Source organism: Balaenoptera ricei, chromosome 10, assembly GCF_028023285.1.
Source record: "Balaenoptera ricei isolate mBalRic1 chromosome 10, mBalRic1.hap2, whole genome shotgun sequence".
Lineage (NCBI taxonomy): Eukaryota > Metazoa > Chordata > Mammalia > Artiodactyla > Balaenopteridae > Balaenoptera > Balaenoptera ricei.
The window spans coordinates 67719888-67741866 of NC_082648.1; the positions used below are offsets into that span (position 1 = coordinate 67719888).

General features: G+C 34.8%; 1 protein-coding gene across 2 annotated transcripts in view; it reads left to right on the top strand.

Annotated features, from left to right (window-relative positions):
• The window catches only part of OTOGL (otogelin like), a 148495-nt gene that overhangs the window by 17749 nt on the left and 108767 nt on the right, over positions 1-21979 (top strand). For both annotated transcript variants that reach the window (XM_059936589.1, XM_059936590.1), the window contains exons 7-13: positions 3096-3217; positions 6318-6523; positions 11333-11460; positions 11818-11924; positions 18524-18630; positions 19418-19543; positions 20795-20903. In XM_059936589.1, coding sequence (XP_059792572.1) covers positions 3096-3217; positions 6318-6523; positions 11333-11460; positions 11818-11924; positions 18524-18630; positions 19418-19543; positions 20795-20903 — 905 coding nt within the window. The remainder of the gene's footprint in view (positions 1-3095; positions 3218-6317; positions 6524-11332; positions 11461-11817; positions 11925-18523; positions 18631-19417; positions 19544-20794; positions 20904-21979) is intronic.

Consider the following 21979-nt stretch of genomic DNA (forward strand, 5'->3'; position numbering starts at 1 on the left):
GTTTTCAGCCCTCTGACGTCAAAAGGTCACCACACTTGCACATTGGAGCAAGTTGGAGGGGAAGGGGTCCTCTCCAGTCTTGACCAGCTAACTCAAACTAGACACCCCTGACACCAAGTTCCTGGAAAACGACTCGGGCAAACATCTTATTGTTTAGGCTACGTGCTGCTTGGAGTACATGCAAATCTTTGGTAGCAACAATTAAAACGACCTTGGTTAGTGAAGGCAGGTGAAATGGATTTGACTAATGATTACCCATGTTTCAAGAGTGCATAGGAGGGAGAATTTTGAAATCTTGATTATAGTTTGGAAATCACTTTCAGAATGTTGAAATTCAATTCATTCTGATTTCTGATCATTTTGCATATGGTCTTTTAAAATTTCCCTTCTCTTTATAGAAATTTTTAGTTGTCTTTATCCCCAGTGTTCTGAGATGTCATATGTGAATTTTTTTTTTTTTTTTTCCATTTATCGTGCTAGGTACTTGATAGGCCCTTTCTAGCAATCCAGATCCTTCAGTTTTGGAATAATATTTCTTTCTTAATTTCCTCTCTTTCTCTCTTTCAGAAATTCTGTAATTCAGATATTGGAGCGCCTGAACTAAGTGACTGATTCCTTAATTTTCTCATGGATTTATTTCTCTTTTCCATCTTTTTGCTTTTTTGTTTTACATTTTGGGAGATTTCTTTCCAGCCTTAAATATTTACCTTCCAGGAGTTCTATTTCAGTTATAAGTTTTTCCTATCATATTGTCAATATCCAATCACTTATTTTTATTCCTTGAATTTCACTTTTAACATCATTTTATTCTTGTTTCATGAATGGCCCTTTCTCACTGTTCTCCCTGAAGATATCAATTATGGATTCTCGGAAGTTTATTTTTCTGACTTGTTTTTGATTCCTTTGATCTCCTTTCTTTTGTTTATTATTTATTATTTATCCTTTCACATTGCAGGCTTTTATCAAATGATCCATGAATGTTTATTCACATTTGAGAATTAGGCTCTAAAAGCTGGTTGGAAGATCTGAATACATGGATGGGGGCTTGCTTGCATAGTGGGAGACTGAGCAGGGATCCTCTGGTTTCATTAAATAAGCCCCCAATATTAGTATCTGTACATCTTTTTCAATTTTGTTTCTTCAAGGAAAACTCCTCCAGTATCCTGCCTGGGGTCATATGTCTGGATTCCTGGATACTGAGAATATTTTAGTTATACTCCTACTTTAGGCTTTTTGCATTTGCTATTCCCTTTGCCTAGAATGGTCTAAATATCCATATGGCTTGCTCTTATCCCTCCTTCATCTTTACTAGAATTTCCCCTTCTCAGTGAGGCTTTTGTTGTCCATTCAGTCTAAAACTGCCCCCAACCCCCCAACAACCCTCGATACACATGCTATCTCTTTTCTCCACTTAATATTTCTTCATGTCATGTAGCATGGTGCATATTTTAGTTACATGTAGTTATTTTTTTTTATTAACTGTTTTTCTCTAATGGAATATAAGATTCATGAGGGCAGGTATTTTTGTCTATTTTGTTGACTTATACATCTCCAGAATCTAGAACAGTGCCTGGTACATAATAAGTGATCAATAAAATTTGCTGATTAATCACTAAATTAATATATATTACATTCTTGCAATATTAAAAATCTATCTTATCATTGGTGATTTTTCTTATCACTTTTATGCTTTGAAAGTTCTTTTCCATCTATATAGTTATATGTATTTTCTTTCAGCTATTTTCTGCTGTCATTATTTGGACCTTTTAAAGTTTATTTTGGTGGTAGGGTAAGAGAATCTAACATTCCTCTTCTCCTTTCTCACTTTCCTCTTCTCTTTTCTTCCTTGCTTTCTTTTTTATTTTTACTAGTAAACTAATTTTCCCATCAGTTTTTTGAGAAATAACCTCTCTTCCCTAAAGTGTTTGGACAATTTTATTTTTAGAGTTATAGTTACTTTTGCAACCTTTAAATATTACTTTGTGTAATATATATATTTTTAACATCTTTATTGGAGTATAATTGCTTTACAATGGTGTGTTAGTTTCTGCTTTATAACAAAGTGAATCAGCTATACATATACATGTATCCCTGTATCTCCTCCCTCTTGCGTCTCCCTCCCACCCTCCCTATCCCACCCCTCTAGGTGGTCACAAAGCACCGAGCTTATCTCCCTGTGCTATGCGGCTGCTTCCCACTAGCTATCTATTTTACATTTGGTAGTATATATAAGTCCATGCCACTCTCTCACCTCGTCCCAGCTTACCCTTCCCTCTCCCCATATCCTCAAGTCCATTCTCTAGTAGGTCTGCTTCTTTATTCCCATCCTGGCCCTAGGTTCTTCAAAACCATTTTTTCTCTTTTTTTTAAGATTCCATATATATGTGTTAGCATACGGTATTTGTTTTTCTCTTTCTGACTTACTTCACTCTGTATGACAGACTCTAGGTCCATCCACCTCACTACAAATAACTCAATTTCATTTCTTTTTATGGCTGAGTAATACTCCATTGTATATGTGTGCCACATCTTCTTTATCCATTCATCTGCTGATGGACACTTAGGTTGCTTCCATGTCCTTACGATCACACCACATAGTTTTTTTTTTTTATTTTTTTATTTTTTTAATTTGAGTCCTCTCCCTCTTTTTCTTGTTGAGTCTGGCTAATGGCTTATCAATTTTGTTTATCTTCTCAGAGAACCAGCTTTTAGTTTTATTGATCTTTGCTATTGTTTTCTTTGTTTCTATTTCATTTATTTCTGCTCTGATCTTTATGATTTCTTTCCTTCTGCTAACTTTGAACATCACATAGTTTTAGAATATTAACATCCTGTATGTAAAGATTCAGATCATTTAAATAAATATGCTAACTTAACTTGTACTTTATGAAGTTACTTCTGTTGTCCAATTTCTGAAGCAAATATCTTTTTTTCTCTTGAAAATCCTAACTGTACTTATAATTTTGTAAAGTGTCACGGGACTAATGATGCTATAGAGCTGTAGACGTGCATTGTGGATTTAGTTAACTCAAACGAAGGCAAGTTTGTGTGTTGTTGTTGCTTTCTATGCTTTCTCTTGTTTTTCTCCCTTTAAGGTTCATAATAGCCCTAAATGCCTTGGTTCAGTGTATTATTGTTATCGGTCGATCAGCTTGTTCTTTTCAGACCAAGAGGAAATTCGAATTTATGGGCATGAAATAAAAAAGAATGGAATCAGGTAAGATATGATAAATGATATAATGAAAATAATACAACGGATTAACAGAATTTCTAAACATCTCACTCTGGAAGTGAATGTGGAGGAAGGGAGAGGATTTCTTCAATAGTAAACTTTAAGTTATAGCATAAAGACATAAAAATTTCAGTAGGCTCCAAAGCCAGCCAGGTGGCCAGGAATCTAACAGTTTAGCCTCCCTAATGTTTGTGCAGGATACAAATATACTTATATAGGTAGAGGTAAGATTATTACATCTACTTGTAAGAGAGATTCAGGAGAAATCCTCATAGTTCAACTCAAATTATTTTTGCCCCCTTTCTTAAATCTTTTCCTGTTTTTTTTTTTTTTTTAAACAGAAAATCAAAATAAAACTAAACTTCTGAAAATCCTTTCCAAATTTGTGTGAATGAGGTTTGGGTGTCACTTAGGATTTTCTGTTAGTGTTCTGACGAAGAGTTGAGAGTCAATAAATAACTGGTCTTCTTGAATAGATAAGAGAGGGGCCCACTTGTAGAACTGAAACTTTAGGGGAAGCAGATGTTTATTTATTTGGTGGAAGGTTTCGTACATTTTAAACTAGAAGTACTGTGGAATAATCTACCATCCAATCTAAATAAGTATAGAAATACTCAATTTTAAGTTACCCCCCATCCTTGACACACTCTCTATCCCTTTTCTCTGCTTAATATTTCTCCTTCATGTCATCTAGCATAGTACATATTTTAGTTACATTTCACCATAAATTTTATTAACTGTCTTCCTCTAATGGGATATATTTCATGAGGGCAGGTATTTTTTCTGTTTCGGCTGACTTGTGCTGAGAAAAGTAAATTGTGTGATAGCTCAATCCTATCCATCATTCAGAATTCACCAGCAAGTGTTTGAACCATGGGAATTTTTTCCAGGGCAATGGCTATACCAACCTATGTGCTTTGTTTTCAGTTTAGATTCCTCAGGAGGCAGCAGATGATAGCAGGAAGGGCTTTGGATGAAGCACCAGGGGAACCAGGCACTGACCCAGGTTTTGTCATAGTCAGGCAACCCCAAGCAGCCCCTCTGCCTCTCTTGGGCTTATTTTCTTCATCAACTGGGTTCTGTACTTTTCATTTTCTTATAAAAGAAAGATTATCCATTTGAATGGGAAGGTAATGCACTTACATATGTATTTCTTGGAGCTGAATTTAAACAGTGGTTTAGGATTTTTATATGGGATTTGGGATAACATAGTGGGCACTTAAAAATTATTGTTTTATAAAACAAAAACTCCATTTAAGTAGATTTTCAAGAATACTAACCCTTTGTTAAATATAGGACATAATATTTAAATTTTAACTCAGAAAAAAAATTTCTTTGAAGATTTCCATTTGTATAATAGAAAGAAGATGGTTTTCTTATTATTCAGCTAAATTGCTTATAATAATGCTATACTGGGCCTAGGGCCTATCTCATAGCAGATGCTAGAGAAATGTTTACCAAAATGAAGTCAAATGTGTTTGGCTCTGCACATCATACTTTACCTTTCTGGACTTCAGTTCTCTCCCCTGTGATATGCAGGGTTTTGGTACATATGAACCTGTGAATAATTTTCAGTATTAATCTGTGCATTCAGTTTAGTTTGCATTGTTAATGTTTCAAGTTGCATGGAGGTTTTCTTAAACTTATGGGAGATTATCTAATTTTTAGTATCATCACCCATCTCTACTAGCATCTTTTAATGTATAGACATTTGGATAATCACAGTTATGCACCTTTTGTTTTCAAAAATTGTGTATTTAATCAAATTTACTATGAAAGAGATCAAGTGACAAATGACCAAACCAAGGAATACCTGCAAAAGAACAATTATACCTTGCCGCAGTGAACATCCCATTGCTATGGAATATCTTTATAAAACATGACTCACTTTTTTTAAGTATAGCTTTTATAAACTTGCAAACTTAAACAAGATTATTCGTACTAACTTTTACTAGGAATTGAAAATGAATTTCTTATGTTTATAATTTTTAATAAGAATAGATTATGACAGTAAAGTCATTTATTCTCTGGTATAAATTCTAGTTATTTTCCTATTCTTATAACTAAATCTTATGACTAAAAAATTATCTGCACACATACTTGTGCAAATGATTACAGATATTTTGAATTGTTTCTTTAGGGACTATCCCTTTGTTAATGAGTATGTTTAATTTTATAGTTTTTATTTCCTGTAGCCATATTCTTACTGGAAAGGAACTCAGTAATTTGAAGCTTTTGAGAGAAATGTATAAATGTACCTACTAACCTCTCACCTCACATTATTCAGTTAGCATGGCTAATTTTCTTCTGTCCTCTTATGTCTCTCACTTCCTCTGTATGTGTACATGCTTGTGAAAACTGGAAAGACTAGACATTGGATCAGGAGTTTAAATATTCAACGTGACCCTTGCTTAAATAGACCAAATTGTATGCAACTTAAAAATTATGACTATAACCCTTATGAATACTGTATGGAAAGTATTTTTTATTCCTAATAATGTGCTTTGCAGCATTAAAAATATAAATTATAATTAACATGCCTAGACATTTTTCTTTTGGAAAACAATGACTTGTACCAAGGTGACATTTTGGGAATAGAAGCTCTTATTTCTTTACAGCCAAGTTTAAAACAAAATTAAACAAAATCATCACTCAAAAATGGTTTACATACTTTGAGTATTGTTTGTTCTTACTTCAAAATTGTTGAGCAGCATTTTTAGATTATCTTAAACTCTCTAGATAAAAATATAAATACATTCAGCTCTCATTATTCTAAATAGACAAGGTTATTTTCCAGATTTTAAAAATCACTGATATTTAGCAGAAGTATGCTTTTGGTTGGTTGAAAGAAGCATCCAATTATAAGTATAAAATCTTAATCAGTATGCAAAAATAAGTATCGTTTTTGCTGTCTTTTTATTTCAATATTAAAATTTCAAAAATGTTGAAAATCTAACTGCATAGTTTATTCAATAATTTTGAATAATAATTATCTTTAATTCTCAGTCACTTCAAGAAAGAAATAGATCATCTGTAATTGATGTTTCTTCATAATTCTTAGATTGCCTTTGTTCTATTTTTCAAGTTTAACATTGCCTCAGACAATTGGACAGATTTTCATTGAGAAACTAGCTGACTATATTCTGGTGAAAACAACCTTTGGTTTTTCATTGGCTTGGGATGGAATATCTGGAATTTACCTGAAGCTGTCTGAGGAGCATAAAGGGAAATCATGTGGCCTATGTGCAAACTACAATGGCATTCAATCTGATGATTTCATCATTCAGCAAGGTAAGTGGAGCAGAAGAAATGGGTGGGTACTTCTGAGCTCTTCTTCCTTCACTGATCACTCTGTTTATACCCAGAAGGGTACAACTTGTCCTAGGTTGGGTAAAAATAGTAGCTATCGCTTGCCTGCTTATGTGATTTTAAGTGAAGCTTGAACAGGAAAATATTTTTGTGTCATTCTTGAAAGCCATGAGCTAGCTTACATTTACTAAATTAATACAAGTCAGGTTTTACTCACGTAACAAATACTAACTGAGCATTTACTTTGTGTCTGGCACTGTTGTAGGAGCTTGGGATATATCAGTGGAAAAAAAAAAAACTTCTCCCTTCTTGGGGCTTATATTGACATTTTAGTGATTCAGACCCATTTGGGGCAAGCTTGTCTACTTTTGGGCAACAGATATTTTGCTTCCAGTCTTGATAGGAATAAATTAAATGACTGCCACATAATAGTTTTGTAAATACAATAAAATGTGAGCAGAATTTATAAAAGTTGAGTAATAACTTGGAATGGTTTTTGTCATGTATAATGATGTACATATCATTCATTCATCTATTCATTATAAGTCATGAAACTAATCCCAATGAGCTGTTAAAAATGGGTTTTGTTTCAATATGGGTACTAGTTTGCAGTGGCAACAAAATAAGAGAATTACAGGACACAATCATGATTTAGGTCCACATATAAATGTGCAATAAAAAAGAATACTGTTCTTAGTACCAGAAGACCTACCTGGCTTTGAATCTTGTTCAGCTCTTACAAGTTTTATAATTTGGAGGCATCTCAATTAATCTCTCTGATACTCAGTTTCTTCAGCTGTAAAATAGGGATTAAAATAATTTGGAACTCGGAACATTGTTAATAATAATAGCATAGCTTGATACCATTTAGTAGTAGTTAATATGAGTACATAGCTGTATTATTCCCAACTCTTACAACATCCTGTAAGGTGGGTGTATTTTCTTAATTTTACAATGAAGACACAAGGTGGTGTGCCCAATGTAACACAGCTTGTAAATGGTGCTATCAGAGTTGAGTTACAGATCCAGCTGGCTCCCAATTCTGTTCTTAGATAAATGTGAGAGAAATTGACTTTTAATCTGTAATTTAATCTGTAATAATACTGTTTGTTTTATATTATAAAATTAATAGAGAAGAGTTGCCCATATGTTGTGTTTTAAGGGAATGAAAATCCTACTTAGAGTGTGGGTTCTGGAGTCAGACTGTGGGATTCATATTCTTCTTTGCCACTTGTTAAACTTTCTAAGTTTAACGATATACTAGTAGTGTATACTTCATAGAGTTGCAAGGATTAAATGAGGTAATCCCTGTAAAATACTTAGTACAGTGCCTGGCTTGGCACATAGTTAATACTGAATACATTTTAGCTAATTTATAATCATCTCCAAGTGTTCTCAATCAGCCTATAATGGAGCTAACGTGAAAATGTTTGATTAAAGACATTGCTTTAAGAGGCCCTTGTCAAAATGCAAACATTTTCCCAGGATGCATAATGCTTCATCAGTATTAGTTTACTAGTAGCTAAAGAGCAGGGCTTCAAGGAGTCAGTTTTCTTACATGCAAAATGGAGATAATAATAATGACCCTTAGAGCGTCCCAGCCTCTGAGAATCTAATGAGAAAATGTAAGTGAAAGTGTTTAAAAGTCTGTGAGCACAGTACAAATATACAGTATTGTACATTTCATCATGAAATGGTGTTTTGCATCCAGTTGGGTATTTAGGATGAGAGAGTTCACAAACTTGGAATCTTGAGACTATATTAGGAAGTAGGGTTTTGGACCCAGGCAGAACCAATCAGATGGCAGTTATTGATTTCTTTTTCTTCTGTATCAAAGCTTTATGAAAAAAATAATACTCAATTCACTTCTCAATGTTAGAGTTAAAGACTGCCATGGGCAACTTCCCTGGGGACATCTAGGGAACATGGTATAGAAGTTGGGATAGAAAATAGCCTATCTGCTCTTGTTAGAGGCAGAGAGACTCAGATTAGGATTTGCGTTAAGAGTCAGACAGACTTTGATAACCTGGAACATAAAATGGTTGCTTACAGTGAGATAATTGGGCAGCACACAAAGGGGTGTTAGCAGATTATTTGTGGGAGAAGACCGGAAGGAGGCAATTTGACTGAATTACGGCTGAACTGGCAGAAGGCAAGAAGGACCCTGGAAAGTACATGGAAGGAGCCTAAAGAGAGATTTCAGCTTTTTCACAATTTTATTTAGTGCACAGAGTAAAGCAGAATGATAAAAAAACTAACATGATAATTTATAAGGATGTGACTAGAACCTGCTTTCCGATTTTCTCTCATACCGTAATAATGCAAAAATACGTCTACAGGTGAGCTGTATTACCTTTAGCTTAAAGATGCCTAGTATTTTCTTGAAACCCAGCCTGTACTTTGCTGATTAGATAAATCTTTAGAGGCAGAGAGGTAGTTTGATTGAATCCCATTGAATTAATAATTTCTTAACAGTGATTAAAATTGTATTTCTCTTTGCATTCCTATGCATTCTTCAGGCATGACTTCACAAAGAAATGAGCCTTTTCAGAATTTCTGTAGATATAGAAATATTTAAATTTGTTGTCTAGTTGAGATTCTGGTTCCATAATTCATGTCTATAGCTAGCTACTCATAGAAGCCCTGATTTACTCTTGTTTTTCCCAGCATAATAATTAATACTGCCTCTCTTTCACTCTTAGAAGTGTTCCAATATGGACAGTAAATTGCTCCGTTTGTAGTACATTTTATATGAAACATTTTAATTTTAGTTTTGCTGCCTCCCAGACCACCGACTGATATGGATTTAAAGTCTCATAGTAACCAACATTTGTGACTTTTTTGTTAATGAAATGTAGTGAAAACAGCTGAATATGTGGTTAAAAGCTGGAATTAAAGTGAACTCTAAGGGATTGCCCAGGTTGTTTAGTTACATTAAAATTTGTGCATAAATATGGAAATAGGTGGGCCTTTAGGAAATATTTTTGATTCTGCAGATCTTTAAAATATGATGATGCTTTGAAATGAAATGTGACTATAAATTTACTTAAAAGGAACATCAGTTTTTCCTTTTAAAAATAAGTATATTAGACCAGAACCATGCTTGGTTCAGGGTGTAGCATTTCCAACAATATCAGAGATAATAAAGTGGACCAAACATCTAGGACTCTAATAATCTTTTTAATAAATATGGAAAACTCCCTTGTATTTATTCGTTCACTTATTTAGCAAATATACTTTGAGCACCTACTCTATACCAGATAGTAAACTAGGGATCCAGCAATAGGACAGCTTAGACAAGCTCTCTCCCTTCATGTAGTAGAAGGCAAAATAATTAGACAAATTAAAATACAATTTTTGTGAGCAATAGTAGCCATAAAAAAAGGGGAAAAAGGAGACTAAGTGACAGAACAGTGTATGTTTGGTGGGTCTAGATCATGTGCCAGAGGAGGCTTCTCTGAGGAGGTCATATTAAATAGATGCCCACACGAAGTAAGGGAGACAGCAGAGGGAAGATTGAGGTGGGGGAAGAGTGATGTCCAAGGAGGAGATGCAAGAGCAAAAGCAGGAGCAGGGTGGAAATGAGCTTGAGAGAAGAACATTATAAAGCTTGTATGATTGGAGTAGGTTGAGCAAAAATAGGAGTGGAAGATGTAGGAGGGATAGGGTGGGGTAGAATGGGTGAAACAGGTGGGGAGTTGGGGGAGTGCAGAGGCCAGATCAAAAAAGTCTTCCAGGCCCCTGTAAAATGTGGGATTTTATACTAAGAGCGCAAAGCGTTCTTATAGATGAACTTTTACAATCTTCCCCAAAATTGGTAGTAGTAAGTAGACATCTTCCTATCTTGCAGATGCTGAGATAGAATGGTGAACCATTTGGCTTGCAGTTTTTGATTCTAGTGGTGCAGTAGCTTGTCATCAGTGGTGGACCTGCGGCTGTGTAAATCTCAGTGGTGGAGATGCTAACACTCAAACATGAAGGCTGTCAGATGGAACTTGGAGATGTCATCTTGTTTGGGTCTGCGGAGTCCTTGAGACTTCAGATTCAGCCCTTGTCTGAATGTGGGGCAGGATTAATTTTCATGTCAGACCCTGAACTTGTCCTCAGGCCAGATAGAAAGCCCAGAGTGCTCACCACCAACTGCCTGTTTGTTGCTGCCGCATAGTAGCTCCTGAATCTTGCCTCTGAATAATGCTGGGATGGTATCAGGATTCTTACTCTGTCCCGAGCATCTTTAGAAACACTATTCATCATATTCCAATGGAATGAATTCACTTCTTAGTACCCTCTTCTCCAGGTGTCTTTTCCATTTTTTCATTGTCTATATGACCATCCTCTGAAATCGCCACAGGGCTCTAGGTATCCAAAAAATGGAGCTACAATTTTAGTAAGGTTCTGACTTATGTCAAATAGAATGAGAGGGCTGTCTGAAAATTTTCATACCAAACTTTGACTTATGTTTCTTAATTTTATGCATATTTTTTCTCCTCTCTGCAGTATAAACTGCAGGCTTTACTGGTATTCATTTTGTACCACTCATTTTCAACCCTTCCCCATTTTGCTTCATTGAAGTTTGCTTTCTCTCTCCAATGGTATTAACTTTTATTTGGTACTTAAACTTTGTTCAATTTATTTTTATTATGCTGAAGTAATGTTATAGTCTAATATCATTGGTAATTAAAAAGCTATTGAGTTTAACTTTTTGACCAGGAAGTTTATGTTGGTGAACTGTGTCTTTGTGGAAAGTGATCCTATTATACATATTTTTTTGTATGTGTTTGTGTGAAATAGAGGACTATACAGAAGACATTGCTATGTTTGCAAATAGTTGGTTGGTGCAAACTTCAGATGACACCAAATGTGTGCCCACACCCTCAGATTTTCCAAATCCATGCTCCAGTGGAATGCCAGCATTTGAGGTAAATATGACGTGAAAAATTTAGGCATGTTGGATACACCACACATATACTGTATTTGTATATTTAACACTAAGCATTTTTAGCGTAAATACTACATAAATACTATTAAAATCAGGAAATGTAACGCAACAAGAATAACTTTATGATTATTTCAAAAATGGTGAATACGAGTTTCATAAAAGTAGTACTCATTATAAAAATATGTAGTTAGAAAAATGTTGTTTAAAATTTATAAGCCTACATACTTTCTCTTTCCTAGTAAGAACAGAGTGTCTTGCAAACAGATCAGTAGAAAACAATGAGAGTACAAGCATATCATTCAGTATGTTCTGCTGACCGCCATCTTTTTCTGCATAGGCAATCTTCTTCAAGTGTCAGATACTGTTGCAGTTTCCCTTTTTGAGCTGCCATGAATATATTGATCCATATTTATATATTGCCAGCTGTGTTAATGATCTTTGCAAGTAAGTGAAATGATTTTATTTGCAATAAAATTTTCTTTATCCAAAAAGAAGAGCAAAAACCATTCTATAACTTCATCATCTCAGCAGTTCACAAAATGTAATGGGAAATGTAAAACATAAGCTGTACTAACAGCTATTAAAAGCTTACTGGATAACAGGTACAATCTGAGTGTTTTATATGAACAGCATGAACAGAATACATTAGTTCTTATACACTTTTTGTGCCACTGATCCCTTTTCGGGAATCTAGAGAGGCTATAGGCTCTTTTTCAAAATAGTGTTTTGAAATGCACAAAATAAAACATATAAGATTACAAAGGAACTAATTATATTGAAACAGAATTACTGAAATAGTAAAAGAAATGAATTTCTGATCCACGTGCTCTTTTATATGCATTTCATGTCTAATAACTAATGTAGTTTGATATAGTGATGAGTATAAACAATATTTTGAGATATCTGAAACAATTAAATGAGAAATGAAAATATGGAAAAATGAGATATGAGTTACATTGATGACAAAGTTACAGATTCTGCTAAGAACATTGTGATGTGTTGCCCACGTGTGTAACTGAAAGAAATGCTAAATATCAGCTGGAGATTAGCGAAAATAAACATGTAGTATTTTTCACATCCAAGGTCACAGACTCCTGCCTTCACTCCCGGGTTAAGAACACGTAGACTAAGGTGGTTGTCTAGGGAACAAATTTAGTGAGACTCATCATAATGTGTTCATCAATGTAGAACTTATAAATTACCCATTATTGAGGTGAAGTCCTTTTTATTTTAGTTTTTCAAAAATTTACCAAGTGGGGGGCTTCCCTGGTGGCGCAATGGTTGAGAATCTGCCTGCCAATGCAGGGGACACGGGTTCGAGCCCTGGTCTGGGAAGTTCCCACATGCCGCGGAGCAACTAGGCCCGTGAGCCACAATTACTGAGCCTGCGCATCTGGAGCCTGTGCTCCGCAACAAGAGAGGCCGCGATAGTGAGAGGCCCGCGCACCGCGATGAAGAGTGGCCCCCGCTTGCCGCAACTAGAGAAAGCCCTCGCACAGAAACGAAGACCCAACACAGCTAAAAAAAAAAAAAATAAATAAATAAATAAATAAATTTATTAAAAAAAAAAAATTTACCAAGTGAAAGATACATGCACCCTGATATTCATAACACTAATAACAATCGCCAAGACATGGAAGCAACTTAGGTGTCCATCGACAGATGAATGCATAAAGAAGATGAGGTATTTATATACAATGGAATACTAGCCATAAAAAGAATGAAATAATGCCATTTGCAGCAACATGGATGGATCTAGAGATTATCAGACTAAGTGAAGTAAGTCAGAAAGAGAAAGACAAATACTATATGGTATCACTTATTGTGGAATCTAAAATATGACACAGGTTAACTTATTTACGAAACAGAAACAAAGACATAGAAAACAAACTTGTGGTTACCAAAGGGGAAAGGGGGTGGGGAGGGATAAATTAGGAGTTTGGGATTAGCAGATACAAAATACTGTATATAAAATAAACAAGGTCCTGTACAGAGCAGGGAACTATATTCAATATCCTGTAATAAACCATAATGGAAAAGAATATGAAAAATAATATGTATATATATGTATAACTGAATCACTTTGCTGTACACCAGAAACTAACACAACATGTAAATCAACTATACTTCAATTAAAAAAAATTACCAAGTGTATGTGATTAGCTATCTTGAATGTTCAAGAATATCTCAAGAAATTTTTATGTTTGCATCTTTTAAGTATCCCAAGAAGTTTAAATTTTACATGGGAACATTGCTGTAAAGGACCAAACTAATTTTTGGTTGACTAAAACCACTGAAATTATATCTTGGGTAGCTTGTTAAGAGGTCTAAGTTTATCAAAAGTGAAAACAGAGAGGAAAGGTTGAGGTAGTGTGAAGTTATTTATAATCACTCTGCTTTATTTAAGTTAAGATTATTATAAAAATAATGAATGTAATAATATTTTCCAGATATTAAAATGAGATTGTTTGGGAAACTTGTTAATTTTGAATAAAGTACAGTTATACCTTTATTTGTATGTATAGTCTCAGGGATTTCTGAACTAATGCAGGAGCTTTGAAAGAGCATTCCCTCTGCCTAAAATATTGAGTATTTTACAACATATTTTACAACATTCTGTCCTCTATTTGGTTTTATTTTTCATTTAAGTGCTATATTGTTCTATCTCTGTTCTATCACTTAGTCTTTTTTGTGGATCTCTGTAGGTAGTCCATTGTCCTTATTTAGCCATCTATATGGAATTAACAATTGTTCTTATTCCATGGTGACTCATTCTGGGACCATTCTCCAACAGTCTTTTCACTTGTCTTATCATCTTTAGCACTCATTTCTCAAGTAGGCTGAAGGGAAGGATCATTTGGCAGATCCAGAAAAGTCATTCACCATTTATTAGTTGGGATATTGTTTGGTTGCTTCAATTGCCAAAGTATCAGTGGCTTCGATTCAATTGAATGCTTATATTTCTCTCATATGAAGTCCAAGCTGGCAAGTGGTCCTGGGTTCGGACCATGTGTCTGCTCCATGAGTTTTCCATTGACTCAGTGATACTATTGCTATGTGATCCCCCAGGGCCTAGGGTATTATTTTCAATTTCATTGTCAAAACTGGCTCACCACTGCCATGCTCATATTTTAACCCTTAGGAAGGGAGAAAAGGAAATAGAGGGCTGTCAGCATTTTTAAGGAAGTGATCTGGAAGTTTCATTCACATTCTCACTTTTAACCCTTTGGCCAGAACTTAGAAACATGGGCCATACCTAGAAATAAGGACAGCTGAGAAATGTTGTCCTTGGCTGGGCAGCCATATGCCCAGCAAAAGCTTGTAGGTTCTAATACTAAAAAGAAGAGGGAACTGGGCATGAAAAGTAGCTGGCCATACCTACTTCATCTGAAATTTCATCACTAAGAAGTTAACATTTTTGTCTTTGGAAATTTTGATGTATTTAGGCTTTGGATTTCAAAACCTAATTGCTTTCTTTAGGGCAAATAAAAACAGCAGGATGGTGAAGCACCTTTTACTGGTTGAAATCAGCTGACACCTTAAGATACATATTTGAGGTGAAGAGGCCGGACAGAGCAGGCAGTTAATACCAAAGAAAGGGCTTTATAATGGAATAAGTGGGCATTGATTAAATGGAAGTGAGAAGGTACCAGGGTTAGCCTTTCACTCCCCTCAATATTTCACCCAGGACTATACCTACCTACATTCTTTTTCCCCTAAAGGAGATTCTCTTCATTTCTTATGTTAAAGGACTGCCTCCAGGGATCCTATACCATGATTATATAATTGTGAATCTGCTGAACACAAATTAATTTCCTGCTTAGACTATGATAGTGTATTGAATTCAATTCAACACATTTTCTGAGTGTTTATTCCGAGTTGAGCATTGTGCCACATCTTGGTGAAATAGAAACAATTTATTATGTTGATTTTTAATTTATTTTATTTTATTTTTAAATGTTTTGTTGAAGTATAGTTGATTTACAATATTATATTAGTTTCAGGTGTACAACATAGTGATTCAATATGTTTATAAATTATACTCCATTTAGCATTATTATAAACTATTGACTATATTCTCTATGCTGTACATTACATCCTTGTATCTTATTTATTTTATACCTAGTAGTTTATACCTCTTAATTCCCTTCTCCTATCTTGTCCTGCCCCTCATCCCTCTCCCCAGTGGTAGCCACTAGTTTGTTCTCTGTGAATCTGTTTCTGTTTTGTTATATTCATTCATTTGTTTTATTTTTTTAAATTCCACATATAAGTGAAAACACAGTATTTTCTTTTTCTGTCTTATTTCACTAAGCATAATACCCTTCAGGTCCATCCACGTTTTTGCAAATGGCAAAATTTTATTCCTTTTTATGGCTGTGTAATGTTCCATTTATAATATTCCATAATATCTTCTTTATTCATTCATCTTTGATGGACACTTAGGCTGCTTCTGTATCTTGGCAATTGTAAGTAATGCTACTATGGCAAAACAAATTTGGGGTGTTTACAGAACACAAAAAAGTGTTGCTGGAGCATGGTGAATGGGGGAGAGAGAGAGGAGATGAAGTTAGAGAAGTAGGCAGGGTCTAGATTACCTAGAGTCTTAGGGCTTATAGTAAGGAGTATGAATTTTTGCTTGATCTTATCTCATACAACTTAACTATTCCCAGCAGATCTGAATTTGCCCTTTGCCTTGTCTCTTATCCTACTCTGCTTATTCTTGGTAGGCTGACTGTGCTTTAGCCTGAATTATGTTGGAATGTCAGTTAGTTCATTTGGGATATAATAAATCTGGGGGGAGGCAGTAGTACAAAATGAAAATGCAAGGCCCCCTGTTAAAAAAATCGTTGCGAATTTCAAGATAGTGACAGCAGAGTGTGAAACCGAGTACAGGGTCCAGCTAAGTGAAGGGCCTTTTTAAGAGTAGGGCCTTGTGTGACTGACTACACAGGTCACATTCCCATAAAGTTGGCCCTGATCTTGATAAATGTTGCTGAAAAAAATGAATGCCTTCTACTGATGAAAAAAGCAATGCTGCTGTGAACATTGATGTGCATATATCTTTTTGAATTAGTGCTTTTGTTTTCTTCAAATATACACCCAGGAGTGGAACTGCTGGGTCATAGGGTAGTTCTATTTTTAGTTTTTTGAGGAACTTTCATTCTCTTTTCCATAGTGACTGCCCCAATTTACATTCCCACCAACAGTTTACTAGAGTTCCCTTTACTCCACATCTTCGCCAACATTTGTTATTTGTTGTTTTTTTTTGACAACAGCCATTCTGACAGGTGTGAAGTGATAATCTCATTGTGGTTTTGATTTGCATTTCCCTGATGATTAGTGATGTTGAGCATCTTTTCATGTGTCTGTTGGCCATCGAAACAAAAACAATTTAGAAATAGTCGCTGTCCTAGGAACTCAGATTCTAATGGGGCAGAGAAACAGGGCTTCAGCAATTACACATGCTTTAAATGCAAAGTGCAGTGAATGTGGAGGAGAGAACTACTAACTTTATCAGGGAGTGCCTAGAGGAGATGACAGCTGAGTTGGAATTTGAAGGATGATACAATACCAGTCCTTGAACTTGTCGTGTTTCTGCTTCTAAGAATGCTAAACTTAGCAGCAAGAAAATGCTTCTAATTTTGCCACACCCAAATCAATTGATTTATTGATAAAAACAACTATTATTTAATGCTCATTTTCCTTATTAAAGTTCACATCCAAAATGGAAAAATACGCTTATTTTCCCCTCAGTAAATTGCGATAATAATTTCTTTCTTGCCCGATTGTTGTTTTTATGCAATGCCAAATGTAATATGCCTAGTAGAGTTCCTAGCATAACATAGTCACCGTAAATAGTAGCTATTTGAATAATAGTTGCATTGGGTTGGAAAACCAATATTCAGTTACTTTGTTAGTTTTCAGAGCCTCCATTAATTGTAGGAAACAATGCACATATTTAAAGTAAATCATAGGTTTAATGTCTTTCTAGGAATTCAACAGTTTTAACTCACCTTGTTTTTCAGAGACTTTTCTTATTCGGAGGTTTAGAATATTTTCTGAGTTTCTGAAGTTTATATGCTCAGTCCTTTTTTTCCTTCTAAAGCTCGGTTAATTGGACTAGATAAGCTGCATGACTCAATTACAGTAGCACAGGATAAGTGCAATTTGATATGGGTGGCTTTGGCTTTTACAACAGAGATACTGAAAATGCTAAGGCTCACAAAATACAACATTCATAAGGTCATTATCTTGAAAGATATTTAACTATTTAATTTGAGTTTCAGTTGGGTTGAAAAACAAGCCCACTACTTTATAAACCCTGTTTAGTTTATAGATGCCTTGTTAATCTGCTTTGGGAATTGGCAGACCTCTTATATTTGTTTGGAGGAGTTTCTAAGGTGATTATAAGAAAATACTTAGAGGTTATTCACTCTTGGCAGCATTATAAAAGTAACTAGCTTTAGTAATTTAAACCTGAAAGAATTAAAAATCTTCTTTTAAATCTTAAATTAAATGCTATTTATTTAATCTTTCAAAAGTTCTGCAGGTTATTAGTATTGGTTTTATTCCAGCATGTATACTATCAAGAGCATGGTATCTTAGAAATAATTTTCATATTTGTTGTTTTTGCTGTGATAGAATTTTATCTGCTCTAATAGGATTTGTTAAATTCTGAAAGATCTAGGATGCTTTGTGTGGGAACAAAAAAATACATACAAGGATTCTGGGAAGAATGTCATAATTAAACTAGAAATATTTTTCAGTGTAGGTACTCCCTTGAATCAAATGAAAAGTGGCCAAATTATTGAAAGACTTAGATGAAACAATTTACCTAGGCCTTTTTAGCTGGGATCCCATGTTTATCTGTTTTCTGCATTATTGTACATAACATATTATAATGTATTATATACAAGCTGACATCAGCTAATATTAGAATATTCACCACATACTCAGCATTTCTCGAGATCAGGAGCTCAAAGGTATGGTTTCTGTCAATATTTCCTGTGTGATATTGGATCTGTCTTTTCACTTTTCAGAACTCACGATGATGAGACCTATTGTCGAGCAGCCACCGAGTATGCTAGAGCCTGTTCCCATGCTGGCTACCCTATTCAAGACTGGAGAGATGACTTTCCAGCATGCAGTATGTTTCATTATTTTCTAGCCCTGTGCACTTCTATTAATTTTAGGCTTATCCTAGTACTCAAAACTTACCCTAGTGCTCAAAACTAATGAATTGCAAAGACTTGTTATTGATGCAATAATGTTGGTAAACTTTTGCTTACTTTTAAAACACTGTAATCTTTGTCTTTCTGTGTCTGCCTTACTTCACTTAGCATGATAATCTCTAGGTCCATCCATGGTGCTGCAAATGGCATTATTTCATTCTTTTTTATGACTGAGTAATATTCCATTGTGTGTGTGTGTGTGTGTGTGTGTGTGTGTGTGTGTGTGTGTATATATACACACCACATCTTCTTAAGACAAATATCATATGATGTTGCTTATATGTGGAATCTAAAAGAAAAAAAAGACACAAATGAACTTATTCCAAAACAGAAAGAGAGTCACAGACACAGAAAACAAACTTATGGTTACCAAAGGGGAAAGGGAGGTGGGGGAGGGATAAATTAGAAGGCTGGGATTAACATATACACACTACCATGTATAAAATAGATAACCAACAGGGACCTACTATAGCACAGGGAACTATACTCAATATTATGTAATAACCTATAAGGGAAAAGAATCTGAAAAAGAATATGTATATATATATCTCTGAATCACTGTGCTGTACACCTGAAATGTACACAATATTGTAAATCAACTACACTTCAATAAAAAATTAAAAAAAAAACAAAAAAACCCACTGTAATCTTTTTGAGTGTTGAATAAAGTTGATTTACAGCTTGCCTGTTTGCCCATTTTAGTTGATAAATGTGATGACAGCTTTGTCCATCGGGATTGTATCAGTTGTTGCCCACCAACCTGCACATTTGAGGAACAATGTCTTGGGAGTAATCTCCATTGTCTTGACGGATGTTACTGCGCAGATGGTAAGTGCTTCATGAAAGAAACCATGTCTGCAGTCATGGAAACTAGTACCCTGTGATCCAGGAATCATGTCTTAATGTCATCTCTCAGGATGTTAGGGCTGTTGTGATTTTCTATCCTTGTAGGATTTGATCCTTGAAGTGACTAGAAGGAATGGCTGCTTTTCTTTAATAAAAGGCTTATTCCTTTGTAAATTTCCTAGGAAGTTTGGAACTTTGTCTTGAAGTTACCCATGGCAGATCTTTTGTTCTCTTGAGTATTTAAAGATATTTAACAATTTATATACTTTCATTTTTTAAAGATGAAATCAAGTTCAGAAAAAAAAACCTTCACATTTTGGCAGTACAAGATTTTAGTCCTGATGTAGTTTTAATATTTGAAACTAGAAGTAACATAGTAAGTGATAGAAACGGGATTTAAATCTGCTATACTGATAGACATTTATAAGAACATTGAGGATTTACTCAAACCCTTTTATTTTTACAGATTAAAAAAAAAATAGAATCCCAGAGATGTTAAGTGATTTTCCCGCTGTCATATACTTAATATGAGTGAGGACTACTTGGAATCAGATCTGTTGACCTCAGTCCATTGTTCTGTCAGTGCTACTCTAAGTACTTTGGACCCGTGCCAGGCCTGTTTGTTACCAGCCAGTGATGAGATAAGGAGTTTGCACCAGAATATAAATCCGTGCACCAAAATATAAGTCAATGCTTCTTTCATCTAGAGAGTCTTACTCTGAAAAACAGATCAGCTGCATCAAACAGTGTGCTTAGTAACACTGGTTCGACCACCTTTCCTCGTTAGAGAGAAGTACTAAATGCAGTTCTGCTGCACTAGCCCTTTGAGAAGCACTGCTTGGCTCTTTATTCTCTGTGTGATGATAGTGTAAATCTCTCACTTTGACATAAACAGAAATAAAGCCAAGAATATACTTTCTCCCTCTTCTCCTCCCCTCTTCCCTCAAAAGCAAAGAGGCATTAGTTGCCCTAATTCTGTACTGTGAATCTTGAATTTCTGATGGCAAGTCATGGGATAAGAAAGTTGAAAATCACTGAAACAGACCCTTATAAGGTAGCTATTGATTGAGACAGAGCCAGGCTGTTGGTAACCTCCTTGAAAGTAAAGAAACTTGTTATTTCCAGCACCTAGTGTAAGCAAGTGTTCAATAAAAGTTGGTTGAATTACTATATTCAAAGAATACAATCTTTATTATTTCTTTTGTGAATTTGATATGTATTTTTCTTAAATAGGCCTCATAATGGAAAATGGAACTTGCATCTCCTTGGAAAATTGCCCATGCAATTTTCATGGATTAGCTTATTCAGTTGGTTCAAAAATTGAACAAGAATGTACTGAATGGTATGTGATCAATGTACAGCTAATTATTTCTGGATACCTGACTAGTTGACTATTTTACCATGACAAATGTTTAAAGAAATATACTTTTTATTGATTTTTCTTCCAAAAATTCCAAGACACAGTTTTCCTTTTATTTAAAGGCTTACAGGGACAGGGTGGTGGGGGGACCATCTGTATTTTCTTTTATGATGTAATTCTCCTCACTTCCCTTGGTAGTTTTATAAAATCTTATATCCATGTGATGAACGGTTGAATTGTCTTGTTATTCATAATCACCAATTTACACAAACTTTTACTCTTAGAACTTGATGGTTCTCTTGGCCTTCTCTATTGAGTACCTTAAAAAGTGACTATCCAGTTTTTGGCCATGATTAGAGTCTTTCAGAAATTCTTCTTAAATTAGCTAACTAAGACTATTATAGCCAAAGATTAAATCCCTTCAGGGCAATCTAAAAAGAAACAGAGGTGTAAACGTTATTAGGCAATTTTCCCTTAGGTGTCTGTGTATATAACTGAAATGCAATTGAAAACTAACCCTGTTCTTAGATACTGATTTGAGTTCCTGCCATTCTGAGACTGCTTCTGTCCTCCAAAATTCATACCTGTTTGATGGTAGAAGGCAGAATTTATCTTACAAAGGGAATATCTTTTCTCTCTCCTTAATGTCTGATGATGCTCAAAGCCAGCTCATTTTAGTAGATGAGTTAACTTATTAATCTTAACTCTCTCTATATATATTTCTCTAATGATATGGGTAAATTCTTTGTTGTGTGTGACCTTTTTTGGTTTAAGCAATGAGGGAAGGACAGAAACAGACGTTCTCTGCTTAGTGTTTTTGTTCTTGACTAATCTATACTCCCTTTGTGTCATCTTTATTGATTTTTAAATATGGCATGCACATACAATAAATAATAATTTAGGTGCTTGCCAGTCCAAATTTATCAGTTAACTTAACTTTTGGAGAGATATTTTTCAAGTCAGATTATTCTGAACCTAAAAAACATGATACATTTTGGTACATTTACCAATACGTTATTGCAAATATTCATACAGTTTCTCTATACAATTAGATTAAT